The sequence below is a fragment of the Neolamprologus brichardi genome, chromosome 15, assembly GCF_056152115.1.
Source record: "Neolamprologus brichardi isolate AB-2024 chromosome 15, ASM5615211v1, whole genome shotgun sequence".
NCBI lineage: Eukaryota > Metazoa > Chordata > Actinopteri > Cichliformes > Cichlidae > Neolamprologus > Neolamprologus brichardi.
This window is the reverse complement of record NC_142118.1, coordinates 11,272,625-11,300,114: the sequence shown is the minus strand read 5'-3', so window position 1 is coordinate 11,300,114 and position 27,490 is coordinate 11,272,625. Positions and strand designations below refer to the sequence as shown.

Genomic DNA, 27,490 nt, shown 5'->3' with positions numbered 1-27,490 from the left:
GGAACACAGTCTGAGGGCTTGCCATAGAATCTCTGTATGGCAGACTTTGCATCTTTGTGTCTTTTCAGAGGGAGAGACAATTTGGGTCAACAAGAGAGTGAAAAAGACAGAGTGATATTGTTCTGTGACTGTGACACTGTGACTCTTGCCTTGACAAACAAGACTGACATGGTTGTAGGCAGCCGTCCTCGTGCCAACCTTAGCACGCTAGCAGATGGTTGTTGAGATGGCATTAAGCACCCAGCCCCCATCACCCTCTTCCCATTTCCTTCTCTGTTTTTCCTTAAAGGCTGCTCCTTTTCTCTCAGTCACGTGATTCTTTGTGGTTCCATGCCTATATTTTTCCGTATGGATCCTGTCAACACTGCGTTCCCATTCCTGCTTTTCTTGATCTGTCCTATAATTTCCCCAATTGCACTGTATTTTCATCCACCGGTCCTTATCTGGGCAGTGGTTTGACAAGAAAAGGGTAGAGCAAGTGAGAAATGGTATATTAGTTCGACCTCTGTGTGGGTTTGCATTACTTGGGTACACTGTTCTGATAGATAAGGAGAACTGCGGATGTGATTATTACCTGCTTTGCTGCGTTTCCTTAAAAGCAGTGTGAAACTCCCTCAGATGGCCTCCAGATAGACCACAACACAGATAATGGCTTAAGACACAAGCATAATCATGGCAAATGCTAAGGAGAAATGTGGGACAGCAATACCAAAAGGCTGTCCTATCCTGAAGATGCAACCCCAGTTCCAAAAAAGTTGGAACTCCAAAAAAGTTGTTTATTGTATAAAATAACAAAATAATCTTCCAGATAATCATCTAAACAACACAAATCAATGGTTTAGCCCTCTTATTTGAGGAGCACTCTTTTTTTTTTTTATGTCGTTTTATTTTTCACTGTCTTTTCTTTCCTTCCTTTCTTTTTTTCAGGGTTGTTGGAGGAAGATATTAGTGGATGATTTTATGCCATTTGATGAGGACAATAACCTGCTTCTCCCTGCCTCTACCTGTCAGTCAGAGTTATGGCCAATGCTGCTGGCTAAAGCTCTAATTAAAGTGGCAAACACAAAGTGAGTTAACATATGTTCAGACAGAAACTTTATAAGTAGTACTACCCCAAGGAGCTGGGGAAATAATTTATAATCCTAATGTAATGCTGCTTTAGAATAGACCTCGAGTTTTTTGTAAGTAGCAGCGAATAAGGCCACAGTAAAAATACATCACACAGTATGCACCCCAAGACTGTACACTAAACCTAATTTCAGCAGGGTTACTGTACAGTGTCAAATTTTAATTTATTTCAATAAATATATATGGGGATAAACTATATATGCGTGAAAAATGGAGCAAGTCATTAAATCTGCTCACTTTGTTTTTTGTTATTTCCTCCCCATCTAAGTACATTGTAGATGTTTTCATGTTTCCAATTTTCACTGTGAAACTTAGTTTCAGGACGTTAATCCGTAAGCTGGCAAACATATGTGTGTTGCCCACATTTGCTGAAAAAATTTGAAGCTTACACACATGCACAAGAACCCCCGCGGAGTGCCATTTGCTGACTTGGCTGTACCTTCCCAGGACTTATCCTGTGTATTTGCCATGGGTGTAATTTGACAGTGTCATTTGGTGGCAGATAGACAATGTTCATGCCTCTGATGGGGCTGTTCTGTTGTCGCTTGAAGGTTGAGACATAGATGTTTCCGCTAGGGCAGAAAATAAAGAGTCTTCCTCACAATAATAATAATAATAATTTATAAGACATAGGTTTTAACATAATAAATGTCTAATTTACCTGCTCAGGTGTTCGCTACTGCTTTTCAGAAAAACTTTTTGTCATTTTTTTGTGAAAAGCTGAATATGAGGTCTCATTCACTTTGGTGCTGAGCAGGATTTTTGGCAGGATTAAAGACTGTGGCATTACCATTTAAGTTTTATGAATTTCACTTACTCAAACATAGTAGGAACGTGGACTGGATGTGGACGTCATAAAATCCCAAAAGGACCAATTAAAGCAAGGGCAGCTGTCTGTTTCAAGCGAAAATTGTGTGAGAAGGATACCTAATATAGACATTCTTGCACACACACTCCTCAGAATTATTTGAGCAGTTACAAGGTTTACCAACTAATGCAAATTCAACAATGCTGAATGTAGCCTGAACCTAAATTTTCGGTGTTCTTGATATGTATTAAAAAAAAACTATACTATAAAAATGCCCAAGTCAGGATAATGTGACTCTTAGAATACTACTAGGTATCAATGACCTTTGTTGTCCTATTAGCTGTAATTCAAAAGCATGATCGGAAATTAATGACACAATCTGAACACACAGTTCTTTACTATGTTTGAAAACAGAAAGACACATTCAATATTTCTTCTCAGTTAACAGCATTCTCATGATTTAACCACCCTGTCACCAATCACATTAAACACTTATTTCCCGCATTGAAACCGTCACCTCACATGATCTGTTTGAGAACAGTGCCAGTACTAAAAATGGTAGTTTGAGTGCTGTATCTGGTATGTTGCATATTTTGAACTAAAGAAAAAAAAGGTTCTTATGTGTTTGTTTCTCAGTTTGTCAGATGTCTGCGGGGGGATGGACCAGTTCACTTTTATCCACACCCTCACCAGCTGGATTCCAGAAACTCGTCCTATAAAGTAAGGACTTAAATGGTTGACGTTACTTTTTGATCTATTGTATGATATGTGCTTTGTATGTTCTATATCACTTTCTGTTCAATAAATTATACACTGATGGGATGCTTCATTAGTACCGTAATTCCCGGACTACAGAGCGCACCTGATTAAACGCCGCATGCTCTAATTTCAGAAAGAAAATCAATTTTGTACTTGTACAGGCCGCACCGGATTTTAAGCCGTATGCGTTTCACTCGTAATATGAGATATTTACACAGAAATATTACACGTGAGGATTTTTAACGTTTAATTTAATCCAGTGGTTCTTAACCTGGGTTCGATCGAACCCTAGGGGTTCGGTGAGTCGGTCTCAGGGGTTCGGCAGAGCCTCCGCCATGACATTTGTGCACAAGTAAAAAACATATCTATGTCTTGAATTTGAAAAAAATCACATTTTATTTTTCACTAAAGAGGGGTTCAGTGAATGCGCATATGAAACTGGTGGGGTTCGGTACCTCCAACAAGGTTAAGAACCACTGATTTAATCCGTAAGGTAACATAAACATGGTAACATAAACGTTATGGTAACATACAAAAATACATACTGCAAATGCTTCTTTTCCTCGAACAGCGCCTGTAACACGGCTACCTTTAAGTATATGTACGTATCAGTAACACACAAATTACGTTGCTTATGTTTTTTTTACGGAACAGTGCACAAACAACATTACAACATCTCTTAACAACCGGTAAAAATATATACCGTATATATACTACTTATCAATTTTATTGGTCTGCTGTTACCAGGCAAAATGTTTTTGGCCGCATGAAAAAAAAATGCATTAGCCGCATGTCAGTATAAGCCGCAGTGTTCACAGTGTGGGAAAAAGTAGCGGCTTATGACCCGAAAACTACGGTACATCTGTTCAACTGCTCATTAACACAGGTATGTCAGCCAATCACATGGCAGCCACTCAGCGCATTTTGTGATGTTGATATGGTCATGATGACCTGATTGAGCTCAAAATGAGCATCAGAATGAGGAAGAAAGGTTATTTAAATGATTTTGAATGTGGCATATTTGTTGGTGCCAAATGTGCTGGTCTAAGCATTTCAAAAACTGCTGATCTACTGGAATTTTCCCACACAACCACGTGCACCAAATGTTCAAAAAAAGAGAAACTATCCAGTGTGGAGGATATTGTCTTGGCAAACTTTAAGTCCCCCAGACATTCAAACACAACAGCCACCTGAGTATTGCTGCTGACTACATCGATGACTTTATGTAATGTGCCATGACTGAAACCTCAAATCATCTCAAACTGGTTTTGTGAACATGACAGTTAGTTCACTTCACTCAAATGGCCTCCACAGTCACCAGATGTCAATAGATCCAATAGAGCACCTTTGGGAGTGTGGTGGAACTGGAGATTCAGATCATGGATGAGCAGCCAGTACATCTGTAGCAACTGTGTGATGCTGTGATGTAAATACCAAAATCTCAGAGGAATGTTTGAAGGCAATCAGGGAATCCAGTACTGGCAAAGTGTACTAATAAGGTATCCAGTGGATGTACATGGAATATATGTTCCGTTTACTGTGTGTCTTTGTTAACAGGGCTGATATTTTTTATTTATTTTTTCTATAGTTTAAGGGCTGTTGCAAAAATAATACAGAAAATTGCATCTGTCCTCAGAGATGGAAGGGGATATGTTGTATACTGGAGGGAGAGTAATTTCAGTGTAGAACTGCAGCTCATCAGTGATAGAGCTTTAATGGGGCAACGGTATTTGTTGGTGGAGCCAGGGAGTGTTATTCTCTGTAGCTCAGCAGGTTAGCTGTTGTTAGTGGGCACGTGCAATAAATGAGCTTGACATTTGTTTGTGTTTCAGACTGATTAATGAAACATGAAGTTGTAGTTACTTATGCACTTGCCCACACAGAATACACAGGATTTGATATACCTCAGTTACTGCAAGATAGAAGTTCTGACAATATAAACATAGTAAATAAATATATCATTATGTTAAATGTTATGTGACACTGTAAAGTACCCTTAGGATGCTTCTTTCTTTTGCTTATAATATTCAATTAGACTGCTAAACACAAAGACGGTCAAAAACGCTAAAATAAATAACACATTTACATCCTCTCTGCCTGTACTAATAACAAGTAACTGTGTATTAGTGCAGCTAATACTGCCACTTAGCAATATTAGCTCAAGTTGTTTTTATTCATGCACTGCAGCCCTAACCTTTCTAGACATTACCATACTGAGTTATGCATGAGAACTTCAGAATCGTTCGAATGGACTTGGCTTTCCCTTTAAGCTCCACAGTACAAAGTCCATGTAATAACCGATTGAGCTCATGCAAGAATAGAGAAATTGATTGCACGGAGAAGTCAAATGAAATGAGTTGGTGACACATGTTCATCTCCTTCATGCTCTGTCCAGTCATCACCTGTTTCCAAACCTTTGAAAGTGCAGACTGGTGAAGCTGGTATACCTGAACGACACTACAGACTTTTATTTTTGCTCATTCATTTCTTTGTGAGATGTTCAGGGGGGTTTCTTGCATGTACTGGCTGTAGTATCAAGTCCACCTCCCCCACTCGTCCACCTCCTCCCCCAAATCAGTGAAAAAGTCAATAATTTCCTTTGGATGCATGCTTGCTTTTTCACATGACTGTGTATACGACAGCCTATTGTATTGCAAACAAAGGGACAGTATAGGAAGAGGAACTGAAATTGCAGTAGTCAAAAGTGTACTTCATTTGACATCAGACACACTTAAAGTTGGCATGAGTTACAAAAAAAAAGGATTTAACTCACAACTACTAGGGTTAAGCCTTGTTTCACTTTTCTGAGCTGAGCAGTTTCAGACATATTTCAGGCCTGCTTTCAGAACAAAATGACTGGGTGTGCATCAGAAATTAGTGAAAATGATCTATACCTATAGACCTTACAAAGGATAACCTTGGAAAAACGCAGGAGCATGGTATAATGGTTGTCAAACAACATCTTTATTGATATATACTCTGGTGTCAAAACTCATCATCAAGGGTACTGGTGACTAGGGATGGGTATCGTTTAGGCTTTATCCGATACCGGTGCCAAACCGGTACTTTTGAAACGGTGCAGGTGCTTAAACGGTGCTCAAACTGGTGCTTAAAGAATGGAGAACACAAAATTGGTCCAAAAACCTCTCATGTTCAGCTGTTTTTTTGTAAAAAGATAACAATGTTAGCCTTTTCTGCAGCTATAGGGGATTTATGGTATCACTCTTGGCTGGAAGCAGTGCTTAAACAATGGAAAAAAACACAAACTTTATCCAAAAACCTCTCATGTTTAACTGTTTTCCACTTTTTCTTTGGTCATTTTAGCGTGTGAAGGGCGTATCTGCCATCAAACAAGAAGACAGCCGCATGTAGCTATGATAATGTTTGCTAGTTCACCTTACATGCATTAATTTAATAACGTGGTGAGCCTACTCAACGTAAATTACACATGAACAACATTAAGCTACTCACGCAGAGAAGAACGGCTGCTGCTGTCATCATCATCCGTCATCATTTCTGCTACACTGGCAGGGCTACGGGCCAGGACTCTCCTCTTCGGGTTTTTGGGGGATGTTGCTAACTCCGGGTCTGATAACAGGCACCACACCCGCAGTAGATGTGCTCGGTGTGAGGTCTCGCAGCAAGCTATCAAATACGGCGCATTTCCCAGCTTTTAAAAAAACGCTATGCGTCGCCAGGTGTTTCATCGGATTTGAGGTGTTACCTTCTTTGACAGTATCACAGTATCAGCTTAAAGCACTTGTTGCAGGCTGCTGAGTTTGCATATTTTGCTGTGAAGTACAGCCATACTTTTGACCGCTTCGCCTTGGGCATTTTTAATCTGTAGCTCTGCTCTAAAAGAACGTACGTACCTGGACCCGCCTACTATCCTCGGAAACGTAAAATGATTGGCTAGAATCTAAAGTGTATCACAGCTCAGGAAAAAAAAGCACCGAAATAAAGTATCCGGTGCCATCATGGCACCGGATACCGGTACCCATCCCTACTGGTGACATTGTGAAATGTTTTCTATTTGGGGCAGCTAGTTAACAAGTGATTACAGTGAAACTAATATAACCTGCTGTAGCCTGATAATGTTGTCTTTACCTCTCTTTCAGGTCAGTGTACTTGAGAGAAATTTGGGATTTCTTACAACACTCCACTCCTACATTTAAACACCTGGATGACAGTTTGCCAGTGACAAAGCCTGAGCCCACAGATGCAGCTCAAGTCAAGGATTCCACCCTAAGTAACAGCAAGAATCAGCTACTGGAGTCAGAGCAATGTAAAGGTAGATATTGTGCCTCAGTTAGCCACAACAAGTAAGACACAAAGTCACAAAGAGGCAAATAATTATGCAATTATACATACTTGCAAACTTTTGTCTCAATTACACACTCTGCTTGCACGTTTAATTGAGTGAGTAAGTCAATGCAGTCAGCCATTACTGTCATAATTTGTATGCACAGAATTGCTTTGCTGCTCAGTTAATTAATTTATCAGCAGATGGTTTTAGAGTCATTTCTGTGTCCTGTGTCTTTGTAACTGTGCTGTATTAATGGATTTATATGGCATGTCTATATTTCCTTTGCTGAATTAACAGCAATATGCAATATATATTTCCTTTCCCAAGGCACACCAGAAGCCAGTCTGTTTCTCACCACAATGACATAAAAAGGACAAAACTGAATTTCGTGAAACTTGGTAGAGAGGTAGAGGAAGGTCTGCTTAATTTAAATACGGAGGTCCTGCTTAAAAGTTCACAAGTACAGAGTTAATGCTTATAGAGCTAAAGAAATCCAACTTGTAGCAATCACAGTTTTGGTCTAGGGATTTACTTTAGGACAGGACAGGCTTAAGACCTAAAGTCACTACTTTGCTGTACTTCGAAATGCCAAACTTTCTGAACTCCGTTGTCAGCCCTGGGGCCTCTTTCATGTTACATCAAGAATAACTTCCTGTCTTTTGTGAGGTCTGCCGCCCATATATTATGGAGTGCAGAGGGTTAATGTGTGTATGGTGGACCATAAATAAACCAGCAGAGGGAGCTTTAGAAGGGTAAATTATTTGGTGCTCCCGCAGGGCAGGAGAGCTTCCCCGGTCAACTGTGGGAAGATAAAAGTGAAACGTCCTCACAAATGTATTTGTTGCTTGGAGTCGTTTCAGGCCATAGCAGAAATACAATGCTTTTTAAGGCTGTACAGTTCATTTAAATGCTTTGCTCAAAATGCTAATTGCGTGGGTAAATTAGCTAAGGTCTTGGTGTTGCATATTAAAGGTGAAGGGGCAAAACAGGTAATTATGAGGTAATTATGTGGAAGAAAAGCTTCCTCTTGTATTAAAACCTGCATATGTAATATTTAGAGTATTGAATTCAGAAATCCTTGTGTGATGTTTTGCTATTTTCAACTTCTATATAAATTATGTTCTATATAATTATGTTTTGCTCTCACATTCACCCACCTGCTCTTTCTGACAGTAAACTGTTCCCTGTGTTCTGCTACAGTCTCACTTGTTTGGAATAACTCAAGTGTTGCATATTAACATAATGTGATGTCATGTATGTGAAGGTGGTATTACTTCACAAAACATTTTCTACTTGAGGGAAATCTGCTGCACCTTTTCTACGTGTGCAAACACTAAAAGACCCTACACATTTCTTCTATTTCGCTGTTTTGGTGCTTACTGTGAAATTCCAGTGAAATGCAGAAATTAGTAGCCAATGTGAGAACAACTTCTCTTTTCAATTTTTAATGTGTAGCCTTTATATTAGCCTGGCGGTGTTCCCATCACTCTTCACCATGGTCTGCCAAATTGATTTTCCATGTCTCCTGGCCCATGTGCTCTTATATGATATACTTTTAAGATGCACTAAAGGGGGAAGAACTCCCTAAAGAACCTAAATATAGCCTCATTGTTTATACCCGTGGAGGACAATAGTGTTTTTTAATCTAATCTTTCTAGTCTGGGAAAATAGGGGTAAATGTAATAAAAGGATAGAGTGCAAATAGAAATACACAATCGCCAACTGCTGCACCTCTAAGAAAAAACAAACATACAGCACGTGGAACACAAAAATTTGAAAATACACAAATATATAGGTCAACAATCTTCTTATAGTGTGAATGTGAGAGAGAGAGGGTGGGAGTATCTGTGTCTTTGTCTCAAATGTACTTGATAATGAAGGTGTAAAGCCGCAATAACGCCCCCAGGAGCCAGAGGCAGACTGAGATGGAACCAGGACAACCGTGCAATCCACAGCTCCCAAGAGTACCGTAGACTTGAGGTCACACTTCTCGGCGACATCCCCGGAGGAAGGCCACACGACCAAAGGGTGAGAGTCCCAGAGGACCAGAGGCAACGGGAAGTTGACCCTGCTAGAGGCGGGCCACCCTTTTACGAGTTGAGATCCAGGTCCTAAGGAGAAGGTCCAAGCCAGGCAGTGGGCCAACGACCACACCAGAACATCCAGCCATGCACCGTGGAACCAACAAACAGAGAAGCCTCCAGTGGGGAGCGTTGACCATGTCCCACAGTGGCAAAGGCTCAGCGAGCTCCAGCCATGCACACACACACTCATACAGGCCGTTCGCTCACTCACTCTCACCTAGCAGTAGGTTTAAAAAATCGATTTTCCGATTCAAATCGATTTTAGCTTGAATACCGTGATATTGCTTCATTAAATCCTGAATCGATTTTTAAATATAAATCTATTTTGCCAGAAACGCCAGAATCTCAGGTTAAAGCTCACAAAACTATTTGAGAGCAGGTAAACACATTCGGCACAAAGATGTAAACACAAAGCCCGGATCGTTCACCCAACAGCACATAAACAGACACGCCATCGGGTGGTGAAAGCTGACATCTCACAGATTCTGATGCCGACAGGTTTCTTCACTCTCTGACCAAAATTCACTTCACCAGCAGCAAAAGAAGATCAAAGCTACACTTCACATTTGATAAACATTGTCATTAATTCCCTCTTACTTTTGCTGTTTTGTTTCCAACACGATAAAATCACACTTCCTGCACAGCTCTTTCTCTCTCTCATTGTACTTCAAGAACAGTTTGCCATCTCAAATCTCTGTTTTCTTCATTATTCACTTGCTTATTAAACACCAGTCTAGTGTTGTGTACAGTGCTATCGGCCTGTGTTTTTTTTTTCTTTTTCCAACAAGAAAGCCTAATTTTGACTGTTTAATACCAAAGAAATTTAAACTTTTTAAAACTTTTCTGTGTTTTATCCTCAATTACTTTGACACAGAGGCATCTGCTGTGATGCTCTGATGAAGTCTCACAAGTGTCAGCTTTGTTTTTATACATACATATAAAAATATGGATATGTACTGATAAATGATCAGAATTATAATATTTCTGACTGTCTGAATCAAAATTGAATCGAATCGGGACCTTGTGAATCGGAATCGAATCGATTATAGAAATCAGTGACGATAACCAGCCCTACACTCACCTACCCACTATTGACACACAGAAAGACATAAAGACACATGTACACATATTGACCCCCTCCCCTTAGAGGTGTTGGCGAGCAGGTGCTGCCGCGAACCAGCAGCAAACTGGGACAAAGCCAAAGCGTACCACAAACTGCCTGTAGGACCCCCGTTCCAGGCAGGGGGTGTGAAACAGGTTGTAGGAAGCTATTTTGTGTATGTTTTGTCAGCTATGCTTTCTCTTTTGTTGGATTTCATTTAATTGTCGTGTGGCGCTTTCACTATATTGATGTTACTATTTAGAATCAATCACATTTAGACTCTAAAATTAGTTGTATATTAACACTTATGACAATGCAGTTTATCTGTACCTGTTATTGTTCATTGCGTGTGTTTCTCAGCAGACCCTGACATAGTGGTTTGTGCTGCCTGCTACCCTTTTCAACTACATAACGGTTCCTTTGGGTTTCGCCAAATGGTATGTCTTTTTATTTTTCCTCCTAAAATGTTGACCACGTATATATGTTGACTCATAATGTGCAATTTTTAGTCTTCAGACTTTTGGAACTATGAAATTTCGATTTCACTTGCTAGAGATTGTAGTTAGGTATTTAGTGCAAATTTGCGAGGATACAAATTCACATTATGATGTAACTGTAACATGCACATCGTGACAGGTTTAAAGTATATATACACACAAATTTTATGTAATGATTTCATATACCGTACTGTGTCTTGAGTCAAGTTATTTATTTAACTGTAATTTTCTAAAGGTTCCTGAGCAATAGTTCTGCAGGCTCTCCAAAGGTTTTTTGTATGTTAACCCACTTAACATGTAACTATGAATCATTCAAGCGTTAATAAAATCACCTAATTCACAGAATGAACCAGTGTTGTATCCACACAACTTAGCAAAGAACCAGTTTCAAATGGTATCTTTAGGCACTTTGTTACAAAAACACATAATTTGTTCCCATTTCCTGAGCTTAATCTTTGAAAAATGTGAATGATAACAGAGTTTGACAGGCATAAAACAAATAAATAAAAAGAATTGACATATTTCAGCATAATTAGCAGTTTATCCTTAAAAAAATCTGAGGCCTGAAAAATATTTATAGCAAATGAACAGTATCTGAAAGTCTTGTGCTTAAGTAATATCCAGCAAAGATCTGGCACAGGACCTGAGAGACACACTAGACCCTTTACTTGAGCCATCTACTGTTCGTTGAAAGCTCATCAGAAATGGTCTCGGTGGAAAGCTGGCTGTCAAGAAGCCATTCTCTAGAAAGGGGAACAGCACAAAAGGCTGAGGTATGCCAAATTACACAATTCAGTAGCAACAGGTCTGATGGAAAATTTCCACATTTTACATTTTTGATTTAAAATGCCATCAGTATGTATGGTGGGGTTCATGAGAGTGAGTGTCTACAGTCATCTGTAAAACATACTGACACACTGGAGTCTCTGTCATGGTTTGGGCCAGTTCTGTCGGAGATCTTTTCAAAATTGATGGTAAATGGACTGGTGCTTATATAGCTCATTGGCAGGGGTTCCAATTGTCAACAGGACAGTAATCACAAGCACACTGCCACTGCAGTAATTATACCTGGGTAGAAAAACACACAATGAAACTCAGTCAGGGATTGGCCTCCCCAGAGCCTGTATCTCCACATTATTGAAGCAGTGTGGGATCATCTTGACAGAGAAAGGAGCAAAACACATGCTTTAAACGTCCTTCAAGAAGCCTGGAGAACTATTCCTGAAAAGAAATTTTTCCCAAGAGAGTTCAGGCTATGATGTTTAAAAAAGTGATCATACCAAATATTGACTTTAAAGCTCATTAGAATTGTGCAATTGCTGTTTTTGCCTTACATACTGTATTTTCATGTATTTTGGCAGATGTGTCTGAACTTATTGCCTGAATGATTCTGTCTTCCATGCTAATATGTCGCTATGTTTTTAAACTAACACCTTAGATACTCACACAATATTGTTAAAATGCAGTGGGTGATAAAGATTAAAACAATGTTTACTATATACACAGCTAAACCTGATTGGAGAACAGTTTCTAATTATCTGCCAGAGTATTTTTTAAATATTCATGGTTGACTCCTGCATGCATGATTTCTGTGTATGTGTGTCGGTTATGCAGGCTAATTCCTCTGAATTTCTACGTCGTTATGGCCTCTCCTTGCTACACAGCCATGCTGTCCTGTTGACTCGTACCCGCACATGCCCGCTAGAGTCACCACCCAAACCTCCACCTGTGCCCAGTTGGAAACTCATCCGTCAGCCCAAGGAGATCTTGGTCACTGCTGAACCAAAGAGTAAGTTAGAGGAAGATTGAAACAGGAAATGAAAGATGTTAAGATTAAGTTTGGAATAAAGGCGGTGAAGGGGAATCAGGAGGAGTATGCAGGGGAGGATATCAAACAAAGAGAAAAGCACAAATTATGCGATAGCGTGTAGGTGAATGGCATAAATAAATATGACTCCAACGAAAAGTGAGTGTTAATGCAGGAGATTTAGAACCTGCACTAGAGAGGGCATGCGGCACCGCATGCTGAAATGAAAATAGGAGTAGGGCAGCTACATTATTTCAGTTTTGAAAATAGCTGCTGGCTCAGGCATATCTGACATCAGCTGATCTCTGAGTGAAAAACAGAAAATGAAGTAAAAAGAGTCAGAGTGTGAAAAATCGGTGCTGGCATGATATGTAAAAAAAAATTTTCTCTCCCTTTTTTTGTAGAGATCCCTTTGTCAAAACCAGAGCAGTTCATTGAGGTTGCCAGCCCTTTTCTCTCCTACCGTACCAGGAGCAGCGGGGGCTCAGTTCCAGAGCCGTGCGTACACTGAAACTGATAAATTTATAAATAACATTTTCTTCTCTCCTTTCTGATGTTTTTCAGTAGTCTATAGGTAACCTGAGCCTGACCTCTTTATAGAAAAAAGAAAGCATGATAACAGCTTCCATATGGAGGTCAACAAAGTACATCACCATTATCATAATACACCATTATCACCTGTTTTTTTTACGATCTTACTTAACCACCATCTCGACTCTCTGTTATGAATGCATTCATAGTAATTGAGAAATGTGAACTATGGGAATTTTGCTTTTGTGTTTTACAACCCACAGTGGAGTAAAGATTAGAGATTTGCTCCTATTTGCTACCGTAATACTATATATTTTTGTATCTACTTAGGATCAACAAAGAAAAATGGCAGATTATAGAATGCAATGAGATCTGTGTATGGTATGATTATGATATGTTACATTTGCACACAACTTGGTGCTTGAATATGTGTCTTTATGTGTCAGAGAGACCAAGCAAAACACTCCCAGGAAGTGTTCCCACAGATCCCCTCTGGTCTCCATTACTGAGGAAGAGGAGACTGAATGTCAAGAAGGCCTTGAGCTTGACGCGGCTGAATGCACCACTAACTCACCAAACTGCACTGACAAAATGGAGGTATATAGCATTATGGTCCACGAGGGCGAAATATTTTCAGATTTCACAAATATTTGCAAACAAAGCATCGTTGTAGAACCGCTGTTATCCCTCAAATAGAATTTAAGCATCTGTGACCTGTTGGAATGCCAAAAAAGGAATGAATGAAGACCTTATTTTATTTCTGAAAAAAAATTTGTTGCCCTTTGTCATGTCTTCATTTCATTGCTTTCCTGTTGCCTCACTCCTCTCTCTGCCCTGCATGTATGCGGTCAAAGGCTATTCAGAGTAGTTCTGTGTGTCAGTGACAACACGGCTGCCATCCCCCAGTCTCAAAGTCACTTCTGTTGTCTCCCAGCCAGGCCACTACTGACCAGGGGCACATCTGCACTAAAGAGAGAACCAGCTAGGAAAGGGAAATAACAGGGGGTGGGGATTCATTGTAGCAGACACATGCAGACAAAGAGAAGAGGGCAGAAACAAAGATAACAAAGACTAAAAGAAAAAAGGGTGGACAACTGTATTGTTCAATTAAAAAAAATTTAGGGGAACTAAAAAAAATAAGAAAATATAAACAGAGTCACATTTGCACTAAAATTCTTGCGGGGCAAGAAACTGGGAAGCGGGGAAGAGAGAATCTCTGGTGTGTGGTGGTGGTGTGCTGAATGCGTGGGTTTCATGCAGGGAGAGGTCATGTACTGTGCTGATGAAAAAAGCAGCGCAATTAGATGATGAGCCATCAGTGTCTGCGTCTCCTGGGGGCTTCATTATTACACTTCACTCCTAGCATAGGGGAAAAAATAGAGTTCATATTAATCGCCCTCTTGTGTAACTGTGACCAGTTATAGAGCGGTTAGGTTAGGGCAGTGTGGACATGCTAATTTGATGTGTCGTTTGATGTGTGTGCAGGCGTGTGTGTGTGTGTGTGTCACATGGGCCACATTTATCTAAAGTGTGTGTTCCTGCTCTTGACAAGCACATGGCAGGGTCACGTGTTGACAGACTATAAATGACATGGGAGGGTTTTTTTTCTTTTTGTTTTTTTTGATCCAGCTCTATATTTCTATGAGAGAAGAAGGTGCCTTCACATGATGTGCGTAATACCCTAAATGCCCCACTCTCTCAACTGTAGTGTGGGTTAGAGCATTATGTTTCAACTTCTAATATGAGTATGGTAGTCATTAAACAACCAAGCACCTGCATAGTTTCAGTTTGCATCACTAATTACAGTTTATCTCAGGGGGAGAATGTTAAATATGTTAAGAGTACACTGGAAATGCTTTAATTTGTCTGTGCAAAAATAAAACGGTGGGGTGGCTTTTGATAATGCCATCTTTCTCCCATCATGACTGTGATTTTTTTTTTTTGGTGGAAAATTGCTAAAAAGCCAAAAGCAGCAGCTAAACTCCTAGGAGCCCTGTGTGTAAATTGTGTCTGTCTCAATATCTCCTTAGTCTACACAGGTAAAACAAGCAGCGCACCAAAGTGCCGTGCTGTCAGTGAACAGGACCTACCGCAGACTGGAGCTCGAAAGCTTAAAGTTTTATGCACACAAGACATGTTGACATACGCGCTGACATTTTTGCAGCAGGAAAGTGTTGCTATACAGTGATGAAGAGGAGGTCAAGTGTGCCTCCCAATCACAATGCCTCTTTCCGTCTGTCTGGGTCTCTGGGTACTTATTCAAATATGCGGTGACTCACATACAGAGACACACACACACTCACTCTGACTCATCAGAGAGTCTTGGCAGGGGTTGCTTTGAAGTTACACGACACGAAGATATATAATTCTTCTTCGGAGCTGAGTAAACTGTTGGACGTTCAGCAGAATTTTCCCGGAGGGGAGCATTGTTTGAAATACATTAAAAAAATAAAAATTTTTTAAGGAGGTGGGGAGGCTGGAGGAAAGTTGGAGCCAGCTGATATTGGTGTACTAATTCTTGCACTTCTCTTTGATAGCTCTAATGCTCTTTTAAAGACCACAGCATCTTCCTTCTTGCTCACACCAAACATAATGCTACTTGAAGCATATGATAATAACTCATTAGCTATGTTTCTTTATTGTGCTGGCCAGATGAGCATGAAATCAGAACTGTTTAGTAAATCCCCTCTCAGAGAAGCAACACACTAAACAACATTATAACTCCTCATCTGTCACTGACAGTCGGGGTAAATTAGAGCTGGTATTCCCTGTTGGTGTTTTTAGCAGGGGGAGGGGCAGACCCTGTCACATTAAACCGTGTCTCAGCGTTGGGTGAGAATGGCCCAACACCACAGCTGGCATGGAATCACTAGAGGGTGGAGGCGTATCTCTGCCAGTGCTACTCTGTCAGCAACACACAGTTCATGTCTCTCTCACTTTCTCTTTTTTCACTCTCTCGTTGTCCCTTTAGGTTACTGCAGAGGACAAGAAGAACAGTGATGACATCTCCAATGGTAAAACCTGTTCCTTTGCAACACCAGGCCCCTAATGCGAGCTGTCTTTGAATCCCAACATAAGATGGCTTTACCCGAGGTCAAATATTAGACTGCCACAAATAACAAATGCCCCTTATTTTCAGCTTTTTCTGGGGTTTTTTATGCAGTTGACATATGTTATGGAGGTCTTCATTACTGTTTGACTCGAACGGCATCCGTGCATCATAGTCCCAATTAATGTAATTAGACATATTTTTATCTCTTGCCTCCAATCCAACCATCGTCCTCTCCGTGCTCGTAGCGGTTGGCCGAGACGTTTTGAAAAAGATAGGACTGAAATTATGCTTTGCGACAACCGGCCAATTCCCTGCCTCCTCTCTGCCCCCGTTTAGTTGCTTAGTAACACCTGCAGTTTGAGTTAACGGACCACCATTGCTCAACAGCAGAGACGGTGGCCCTCGCCACCTCAGCTTTCTGATCAGACTCTCGCTTTAAGTAGAGCTCGGGGGCAGACTGTTTGTATGTGTATGGGTGTGCATGTGTGTGTTTTTTTGGGGATGTGTGCATATGTCTATGAGATGCATTGAGATAGTGGGAGTCGGTGAGTGGGAGTGAGGATGTGCATGTGCGCTTACACTGTGCCATTATGTGGGAGTTTGGCCAATTCGGCTCGGCTGTGTTTAAGATAATGATTTGAGTCTAGGATAACTTGCTATGAGTCACAAAAGGAAAAGCGTTTAGTTACTGAATTTTGACAAAGAGGATATCAAGAATTTTACCCAGTGGCTCCACTTTCAGCTAGGTGTCTATATTCTACATGCATACTACGTTATACCAAATGACTAATACAAGAAAATGCATGTATATAAATGTATTATTACTCAGGAACGGTGTCACCTTATGTTCAATTTAAACTTTATTTGCAGATAGGCCCCAAACTGAAATCAAAAAGCCTGTAACTGAGGAATCCTACTATGCTAATAACAAGCCGGTCCTACAGAAGACCTGGGTTGACCTGGAGGACTTTGATAAATGCTTTCAGTGAGACACATATACATACATGCAGAAATAGGTTCTGATTAATATCATAATCGCTCATGCTAAAAAATAAAATAAAATGAGCGGGGTTATTTGTATTCTAATTTCAGGACTCTCTTGGTGTTTCATAAACCACAGACTTACCAGCATCATATTCAGAAATCACATTTTAAGGTACAGACTGTGCAAGTTCTATCTACGGGACTAAACTTGTGTGTTGTGCTTTGACATACAATTAGTAATTGTACGGGACATATTGTGATTAACTAAGCTGGTTTTATCTGCAGAATACTGTCCTCTCCAAAACAACAGTAGCCGTCAAATGCAGTGGATCATCCACACAGACACTTAGCTCTGGATCCCTTGCTGTAGCAAGCCCTGAAGTAAGCATGTAAACAACAGCAACACTCCAATATGCACACTAAGAATTGTCTCGACTTGTTATTCTGAAATCCATACTTTCTGACCCTTTTGGTCTCTGTCAGTCTTCCCCTCTCTTTGTCTCCTGCTTTGCCTTTCTCAGCAGCTGCTTTTTCTGACATTACTTAATTCTTTGTCTCTCTATCTCTTATTTAGGTGCCAACTATGAAGCCTCCACCTGTTTTTTGTTTTTACTTCTGTTTATTTGAATCCCCCACTGCAACCATGCTCCCTTCTCTTCTCTGAATTTTCCTTCAACTTCTCCTCCACTAAGCCACCGTTCTATTAGTTTATCTTCCATGTCTCCCGACGGCTTTCTGCTCTTTCTCTCTTCTACTTATCCTTCTCCGTGTTTGTGTTTCTTCCAGCAGTGTCCAGAGGTGAGAGGCACTTATTACCTGTGTGTGGACAGCCTGCAACCTTCCCAGATCCTCATCAGCTTCTCTTCTCTTCTTCTCTGGGGACATGCAGCTGAGGAGAGTAAGGGCTTATCAGTGCACAGACACAGACACACATACATGGAAACACAAACACTAACTTTCCTTGCAGGTACAAACCGTGCATCAAAGACATATTTAATCTACGTTTTGGGTTATTTTTATTTTTATTTTGTAAATCCACTGTAATTTTGTTCCCTACAGAGTGCCACCAGTGCATTTATTTTTTTTACTCCACTTTCACAGAACAGGAAATGTCAGCAGCACGTAGGTCTGCAGTTCTCATCGCCGTGCCACACTCCTGGATAAGTCTGCAGTCTCAGCTGCCAGTTCTCTCCATCAAGACCACCTCCACAAAGGCAGCTGTGTTAAACTTGCCCTCGGGGTAGGACAGCACTGAATTATATTGAGAACTGTAGAGTATTTTGATCAAAATGATAGTCTTAGATTAAATTTGCAGTAATGCCTTTGTAGTATCATCGTACTGTACTTATTATGCTCCATTGTTTCTTTTGCCTAGGATTTTGGTGATGCTATGATTTCCTAATAAAACATTACACTCAACACACAATACTAAGTAAAAGCATTACAATTGTATCCATTCTAATCTCATCCGTATGCAGCTTTAAACCTTATCTTCTGACTTCATTGTCAAGTTATGTATTGAAACCAAAAATCAGCTGTTTTAGCATTTCTTAACACTTTAATTCTCCTCCTTCACATTTACTCTCATAATCCTAAATTACCCTAAGCGGTATGTAATTGTCATCACGGGAACTTGTTCTAATAATGGTGAATTTTTCTTTTTTTTGTACAGCACCTGTGAGATCTTTTGACAAAGAAAAGAAAATGTTCATGTTTCACACTTGTTGGGATTTATACAGCTGAGCAAAGATCTGTTCTGCATAGCTGTAGAGTATCCTGCAGAGGGTAACCTGCAGAGGATATCTTGCCTACCTCAGATGCTCTGAAAAGCAGTAAAAAGCATCTGTCCTAGTCTCTATTATTGGGTGTGACTTGGCCTAGAAGCAGAGGGCCTAGTTTCTGGGGTCAGGTGCAGGTATGGAGGAGTGCAATTACCACTGAGCCATAATCACACACATAGCACTCAACTAACCATGCCCATAAACCTCATAGTATTAGCTCTCCAAGACATAATATCTGATCTTGCTTCTGGGCAGCAATCATTTTAAATCTCTCTTTGTATGCCCATTTTCATATGTTAAACTTTATGGTCTCACCACTCACATGATGATCTGTGCTAATCTGTTAATGTTAAAGAGGTTTTTTTCCATTATAATCTTGTTTTTAAGTCTCTTTTGTCTCATTTTCTGTTTTAGTTTCTTCTCACTGTCTTCTCTCCCATACGCCTTATCTTCTTTTGTCTCGCTCGCATTTATTTCCCTTTTGAATGTTTCCACAGTACTAGCCCAGCTCCGCCTCAGTGCTCATCCATCTAGTTAGGGCTGTAATGGCTAAATTATGTAAAGCTAATGGGGCCAAGAAAGTGGAGCTCCACTCTCTCATGCCTGACCAGGCCTTGTGAACTCAGTTTGGTACTTGGTGGAGAGGACATTAGGCTACTGCACATCTGACTGTCTGACCTAGTCAGTATTATTTGACAGGAACATAGCTCCTCTAATGTGAAAAAAAGGGATTTCTCTTTGATTTTGTAGCTTCTGTTAACAACTACATGAATTACAGGACCCACGTTTTTGCACCAAACCATCACATTGTAACTAGTTAATCAGTGCTATTCACGTTCTCTGTCAGTTGCTTTAATTGTTAAATACAGCAAAATGTAAATAAAAATAGAATGCAGAAGCACATTTTTTTGGAAATGTGGTTGTAGGACAAAAAGAGCTGGTGATTCTACACAAATAGTTTGATTTTCTTTTGATTTCTTTATCCTAGATAGTTTTATAGTATAGAATCTAAGAAGGAAACGTCACTCTGTGGTTGAACTAATGGCAACACGTCAGGCTCGGTGTGGACAGACTGAAGGTCACAAGCCAAATAGGCTGGAAACCACAGGTTTTAGGAAAGTGCAATGAATGAGTGATTGCTTTCAGAATGCAATTTTTTTTTGTGCTCTCCCCATCAGGCGGCATGTGCTGTGCATCCACATAAATGCAGCATTGGGTTACCATGTCCACCTCTGCAGCGAGACGCCATTTATCTTTGGAGAAGAAGAAACCATCATGCCACACCTTACAAAGGTGCCTTTATTTATGACAATGATGGCAATTCCATTATAGTAAATGGGTGGCTTTCTGAGCAGTGGCACTCCTTTCAGAATATTATCCTGCAGCCGTTTTCTGCCACATGCTGCTACTAAATAGATACACATTCACATTTCTGATATAAGATTTGAAATGTAAATGGCTTTCTTTCTTTCTTTTCTTTTTATCTCCAGGAAAATTTTCACAAAAATAGAAGTGATCGCTTTGATGATACAGTATATGTAAATAGAAAGGGTCAAAGAGGCACATACTGACTAAGAATTATAAGGGGTGGTTAAACACATGAAGAAACTAGCCCTCATGGTGTTCAATTTAAGCACATCTGTCATGATATTTTGTGGTGAAATCACTGGAACAGAATAAAATAAAGGGAAACTAAAGAGAATATGTGCTTTTTATCCTACTTCATGACATTATTTTTTTTAAAAGCAGAGCTTTTTGAAACATAGTGACAAAGAGGATAACATTGCCCTTGTTGCAATCTCCTCACTGTGGCATTTTGAAACTGGGCTTACTCCAGCTTCAATTTAAAAAAATCACATCATGTTAGTGACTCTGCTCTCACACATTTTCTCTTACCTTTGTATAGCTGAATGTGTATTTTTCATCTTTCTTTTGTCGATTGTGTAGCCTTAGCCCATCACTGTTTATGTGCATATAGCAAATGTTCTATAAGCAATTCTGATTTGATCACCATGGAAGTGCACCAGATTGTAGCATGATACACTGTCCCTGTTTACTTTCTGTCTGTGTAAACTCCCAACACTAAATAAAACTGAGATGCCTCCCAACTGTTCTTCTCTTTTAATAGGAAAGTGCCCATTTCACTGAGCAGGCCTCTTCCATCTTTAGGGCCCTGTCCAGATTGGTGGCTTCTTTTAGTGATAAGCAGCAGCAGCCAGCACTAAGAAAGGATCTGGAAGAAACTCACTGTCCCAGAAACATCAGCACCACCCAGGAAAAATGGGAGCACTGCAAGGTAGTTTGCTCATAGGTGCACACAGATTCTATATAGAGTGCATAGCTCAGCATCCTTTATACCTTTGGCAAGTCATTGACAGTTGACAGCTGCTAAATCTACATGTTGAAAAATTTGTTTTACAGTTGTTAGTCTTTAATTTAGATTAGATAAATTACATTGATTTATGACTTTGAATTACCAGAAACTTAATTTATTATTGAACAAATATGTTTGGCTGTTATAGAAAATTAGTGTTGCTTAATTGACATTGATTTACAATAGCTCTGAGGAATAATCATTTCTGACTGGTCAGAATTTCTGAATTGCCTCAATGGAGTCCATGTTTATGCGACTGTGGTGTCTTTTACTTGGAACCGAATGCATTTTTCACAAGCCTTACAAAGATACCAATGGAAGAAAAGGTTTTCATTTAAAGAATTTAGGTAGTGGTAATGACTGATGTGGGGCCTAACAACCCTCCTACACATGAAAGGCTATTGGTCATAGGGGTTATGGATTCACATAGTTACAATTTTGCAAAATGTACAACCACAGCAAAATGACTGTACATCCTCTTTAATTTGGTCATTGCTGCTGTCTTTCCTCCTTGGCCTTGTGTTACACACACCCACATGGTCACATTTGCTGATGATCAATTAATTAAGTCTATTTGATTAGCAGGTCCTGGCTGCTACCTAGCCTCCTAATTCAAATGGAAGCAGTAAAGGTGTACTTGGTTTTTCACACACTCCTTCTATATTTTAAATAAATGACACAATGTAATATGCCATATATTGGTGTTCATCTCAGGTTGTATTTAGGTGATTTTAAAACCTGCTCAGGCTCGCTTGCTTGTTATGTCCTGGTATGTAAAACCTTAGAATTGACAGAAGGTGTGTTTTCTTTTTACCATGACTGCATGTGTTCTGATGTTTGTAGGTGTTTAACTTGGCAGTTTACCACATGCTGCGTGAGGCTCTGGGGAGGAAGCTGAAAGCAGACGAGCAGTTTGCTGTACAAGCTCTCACTGCTGACCCTTCACTGTTCCCTGAAGAATACCCCCCTATATGTAGGTGCCACTTATTTGTTTGCAGATATTGTATGCTATCATGTTATATACATAACATTAGAAGCACATGGATGTAATTGTAAAAGACCTCTTCTGTCAGTTGTGCTAAGCTTATAAAAGTCTGTATACCTATATATATATATATATATATATATATGTGTGTGTGTGTGTGTGTGTGTGTATATATATATATACATATATATGTATATATGTGTGTGTGTGTGTGTGTGTGTATATACATATATATGTATACATATATATATACATATATATGTATACATATATATGTATATATATATGTATATATATATATATATATATATATATATATGTATACATATATATGTATATATATATGTATATATACATATATATATACATATATATGTATACATATATATGTATATATATATGTATACATATATATGTATATACACACACACACACACACACATATATACATATATATGTATATATATATATACATATATATGTATATATACATATACATATATATGTATATATATATGTATATATATATATATACATATATATATATGTATACATATATATGTATATATATATACATATATATATATATATATATATATATATATGTATATATGTATACTAAACTCAGTAGCTTTAAACACTGTAAGGCACTGACTCATCCTAAGTAATTGTTTACATTAGAAATATCATAAGATTGCAACTACACATGTGTCTTTGTTTACATGCAGTGTCGCTCTTTTCATTAATTTATATTCACCCAAGATTTGCTGTTTTGTGCCCTCATTCTGCTTGTTAAGTAAATGCAGATTTGGAGCCCCCAGAAATGTGGAGAGACAGGGAGCCAACAGACAGAGAGGTCAAGGCAGTGACTGTTCTGCAGGCTGGATTCAGAGGGCACTTGGTGCGCAAGATCCTTGATGCCTCAAAACCTGGTAAACAACTGAATGTACACGTGCACACACAGAGAACATAATATTTCAAGGAAAGTGGTGTGATTCAAAGCTCATCTTTCAAATCAATGATAAAAAATACTGGCTTTTGAGTAGACAGCACCATTGAATACTTTATTTTCTGTGCTCTGTGAAGGAGAAGAGAGACACGGCAACTACAGCAATTTAAGAAAACAAAATGCGCAAAAAGACCCACAAAAACACAGGATGGCCTGTTTTTCATTCCTAGATTGTCATTTATTATCCAAAAAACCCCTCACACACAAAACACCTGTTAGTTCTGCATTCACTGTATAATCTAGCCTGCTGGCGTACATCGAGCTCCTGAGCAGCAACGCAAATATGTATTGATGAGACTGCCACTCTTACTAATAAATCCTGACCGATGGAGGCTAACCACATCGGGGATACACAGACGAGAGGAAACATGCGCATCATATACATGTGCAAACAGCGTTCCTGCATCACTGACTGATGTTCATTAGTGACATCAACAGAAAGATAGGGAAGAGAAGACGGGGAAGCAGTGGACACTTTCTAGGAAAAATGAGAGATTACATAGAGACAGTGTTGTGCAGCTATTCCAGTCTGGCTTTGGAATAATATACTGTTTTAGGTTTTGAACAGTTTTCTGGTAAATTAGAAATTTCCCTCAGTTTTAGTGAAAATATTTGGATGTGTTTTTAGAGATAATGTAACAGTAATCGTCTTAATGTGAAGGTCCATCACTGTTTGTTGATTCCCAAGGAATTGCTGAAGGCGATGTACTGCACAGCCATCCTCTGTTTATTGCCGTGCCTTCTCCAGGCAACAACACATGACACTGTGACCCCTCTGAGTAACTTGTACATATGGGGGTATGGACAGTTTCATTAGTGCGGGGTTCGCCTAAAGCAGCACTGTAATACACAATAAATGAGAGAGTGCCTAATTTCCCATGGCTTGAAAATGTAGCTTGAGCATCTCAGACATCTAAAATACCCACATCATTAGAGTCAGTCTGCCAGCATCTCGAAATTATTATGCCGGTGGTCGTGTGACATTAGTATGAGCACATGTACATGCACACACTGAACAGCTTGACTTTTTTATGAAATTGGCCTAACATAGTTAGGTTCTTTCAAATCAAAGCACAAAGTGCAGCCTTTAGAGTTCCACTCAGAGTGATACTGACTGTCTAACAGCACTTCACTCAAAACATCACTCAAAACATGCCACAATGTCCACATTGCCCAGGATAGTACTTGTTAATGACATGGTCCCCTTCAAGCACCTTAGTAGTTCCCTGGTATTTACGCACACTGTTTTTGCTTTATTTTCTTCCACTCTATCAGCTCCATTTGTAAATCTCATTTGCCAGTCTTACATTATGCTGGTCAGTTTGAAGTGCTGGATTCAGAGGGCACTTAGTGCCCGAGATCCTTGATGCCTCAAAACCTGGTAAACAACTGAATGTACACGTGCACACACAGAGAACATAATATTTCAAGGAAAGTGGTGTGATTCAAAGCTCATCTTTCAAATCAATGATAAAAAATACTGGCTTTTGAGTAGACAGCACCATTGAATACTTTATTTTCTGTGCTCTGTGAAGGAGAAGAGAGACACGGCAACTACAGCAATTTAAGAAAACAAAATGCGCAGGAACGCTGTTTGCACATGTATATGATGCGCATGTTTCCTCTCGTCTGTCAGTTTGAAGTCAGTTTGAAGTGCCACTTAGAAAAGAGAGCTGAGGGCAAGGATGTGTGGCGGGAAAAACTGGGGATACCTTTTGCCACATGTGAACATGTGGAAAAAAAATACAGCATTAAACAATCTCTTCTGAGCATTTCTGTGCACGCGCACACATTTACTGATACATGCATACTTGCAAGTATGCAGGATTTCTTGTCAAAAATTGCGTTCTGTCAGAGGGCTTACCTCTCAGGTGAGATGAGTGTGAAAATTAAGTGTCAAGGTGAGAATAATCTTCTCCTATCAGCCTATCGCTGAATGAAGTAAAAATGCACTTTGCAATATCTGCTTCCCACTCTGAACTAGGTCAACTTCAATGATTTTTTCATGCGTTTGACAGCAACATGGGTTTTTCTTTCATCTTTAATGGAGGCTACTTTTCTGTGCGTGTGCTCATGTCGTTCAGGAACGAAGGAGAACCTCAATGCCTCCAAGATCCTTTCATCCGTGTGGTCGACAATTGAATCTGACGCACACGAACATGCAGCTTTCTTGCTGAGGTAAATAAACAACTGAGGTCTATCAAAGTGTATGACAGAGGTGACTAATAAAAATGTACTGACTGTGTGCGCTTACATGGTGAGTCTAGCAATCGTAGTGGGGTTTTTTGTCAACACAAATATTTGAAAGTATATGAAAGCGCTGCAAATGCGTTCCAGTGCCAATGCTGTGTATATTGCATGGCATGCGTTTAGCCTCTCTGTTGCACTGCATGTCCAGAATCTGCTCCCTCTCCTGGTTGTGGCAGCCTGTGGGGGACATGCAGGGAGCATTTTCCACATTGTGTTCCATCTTTTCCCAGTGGTACCATCTGCTGTTTATACTCTCCCCGTTCCAATCAGCTACCAGCGTCTGCCGAATGACCCGCTGCCTGGGGATGCATGTGTGTGTGCATGAGCAATAAAAGCTCGGTCAATGTGTGTACGGCGGATGAAGAGGTGGTTTTCTTAACTGACATAAATAATCACTTAAGTCAAAGATCACACTGAAAAGCAAAGTGCATCTTGGTTCTTTCTTATGAAAGAGGCATAGATTGTTTTCTGGGAATTTGTAATGAATACTTAGTCTTATTTTAAATTAAAACTGTATTCACAACATGGTTTTTGCTTAAGCTGAAATTTCTAAATGTGCTCTGAACTTTCTGTGTTTCTTGCACAGGCATATCATCAACAATTCTAAGAGGAAAGCGGACCTCTACCCATGTCTACGAGATGAATCGACTAAAATCGCCTTTGCTGATTACACTGTCTCTCTTCCAGACACAGCCAACTCATGGGTCTTGGTCTTTAGGTCAGAGAACATTGTAAACTCATTGAAAGAGAATTCCTAGGCTGTCTTTGAAAACCCTGGTGGAAATGCATGATGTCCTCTTATAACCTTGCTACCTAGCCGTGCTATCTTTGGTGTTGCTCATAAATTTCTCTTTAGAATTGACATGTCTCTTCCTTTGATAATGTCTCTGCTTAAAGCCGATTTATGCTAATAAAGCTAAACAAAGTTTAGAAAAATATTTCTCATTACTAACAGTACCAAGTAGCAGAATTTGATATATTATCGGCTTAATTTTTTTTACTGGTTCACAGAGAGATTTTCCTGGTTTCTGAAGAGATGCTGGTGATACCAAAGGTCTACTCTCCAATCCCTAATTGTCTCCTGCACGTCATAAATAATGACACAGGAGAGGAGGTAAACATGGTCTTCAACAGAGTAGCACCCCATGTCTATCAACCCAATAAGGTGTGTGGATATAACATGAATTTTTTGCGTGGTTCTTTTTTTGAACTTTTTTAGTATTATATATAGAAAAATCATTTTAAAACTCTTTATTATAGTATTTGGTATTGATATTTTCTTTCCAATATACCTCCCTTCTAAAATAAAATTAGAATTTTATGATGAACTTTCTATCCCTTGGCCCAGCTTGGTTATACCTTTGTAGCGGAAGCTATCACACCTGAATTACCCCCTTCTGGTGCAAAGTGGAGGATGTGCTTGATCAGCTCAAAGGAACCACTTCCAAAGCTGTCCCGTGACACCCCAGTTAGTGAATTCTCAGTAGAGGAATTCCGGGATTATTACATTCCAAATAACAAAGATCTCATTTGTTGGTAAGAGAATTATATGGCATACAGTGTTGTTTTTTAATGTTAATAAAATGGAAAAAGCAGGGATGCTCTGAGAATTTAATGCTATAATGTGAAATGTTTTATAGTTACAGAGTACATGTAACAACAGACACTGTAGCAACCGTTCAGCTTCAGACTTCCCACCCAGATGTATTGATACGTCTATCCATTCTGGACCATGAGAAACAAGTAGCTGACAAAACCGGGAAGGGCCATGTGGTGATTCCTGTTTTTTTCTTCCTGGCGAACAAAGGTGAGGTGTCATTAGGTGCAGTAAGCAAAGCTTGTGATGATCTGTGTATCATAATTTAACACTCGACATATGAAACCAATTTAACTGTCTCACAGTTTTACTGATTCTTTCAGTAACTTTTTGTGACCGTAGTTGTTCAGTAGTTCTTGAAATTCCACCTTGCAGTTTTAGTTGGTGAGAGCTACTGCAGCCTGCCAACAGCAAACCTGAATCTTTATTCTACTTA

General features: G+C 39.6%; 1 protein-coding gene across 5 annotated transcripts in view; it reads left to right on the top strand.

The window, feature by feature from the left end:
- Positions 1-27,490, top strand: part of adgb (androglobin) — a 40,302-nt gene that overhangs the window by 2,924 nt on the left and 9,888 nt on the right. For 3 of the 5 annotated variants that reach the window (XM_087852343.1, XM_087852339.1, XM_087852344.1), the window contains exons 6-27: positions 928-1,067; positions 2,573-2,656; positions 6,814-6,950; positions 10,548-10,624; positions 12,299-12,473; positions 12,896-12,989; positions 13,469-13,619; positions 15,994-16,036; positions 16,945-17,059; positions 17,167-17,230; positions 17,344-17,439; positions 17,845-17,956; positions 18,160-18,298; positions 20,018-20,132; positions 20,968-21,135; positions 22,057-22,186; positions 22,996-23,130; positions 25,292-25,385; positions 26,044-26,175; positions 26,469-26,622; positions 26,806-26,993; positions 27,098-27,264. In XM_087852343.1, coding sequence (XP_087708469.1) covers positions 928-1,067; positions 2,573-2,656; positions 6,814-6,950; positions 10,548-10,624; positions 12,299-12,473; positions 12,896-12,989; positions 13,469-13,619; positions 15,994-16,036; positions 16,945-17,059; positions 17,167-17,230; positions 17,344-17,439; positions 17,845-17,956; positions 18,160-18,298; positions 20,018-20,132; positions 20,968-21,135; positions 22,057-22,186; positions 22,996-23,130; positions 25,292-25,385; positions 26,044-26,175; positions 26,469-26,622; positions 26,806-26,993; positions 27,098-27,264 — 2,710 coding nt within the window. The remainder of the gene's footprint in view (positions 1-927; positions 1,068-2,572; positions 2,657-6,813; positions 6,951-10,547; positions 10,625-12,298; positions 12,474-12,895; positions 12,990-13,468; positions 13,620-15,993; positions 16,037-16,944; positions 17,060-17,166; positions 17,231-17,343; positions 17,440-17,844; positions 17,957-18,159; positions 18,299-20,017; positions 20,133-20,967; positions 21,136-22,056; positions 22,187-22,995; positions 23,131-25,291; positions 25,386-26,043; positions 26,176-26,468; positions 26,623-26,805; positions 26,994-27,097; positions 27,265-27,490) is intronic. The other 2 variants (XM_087852340.1, XM_087852342.1) reach the window with 2 other exon arrangements.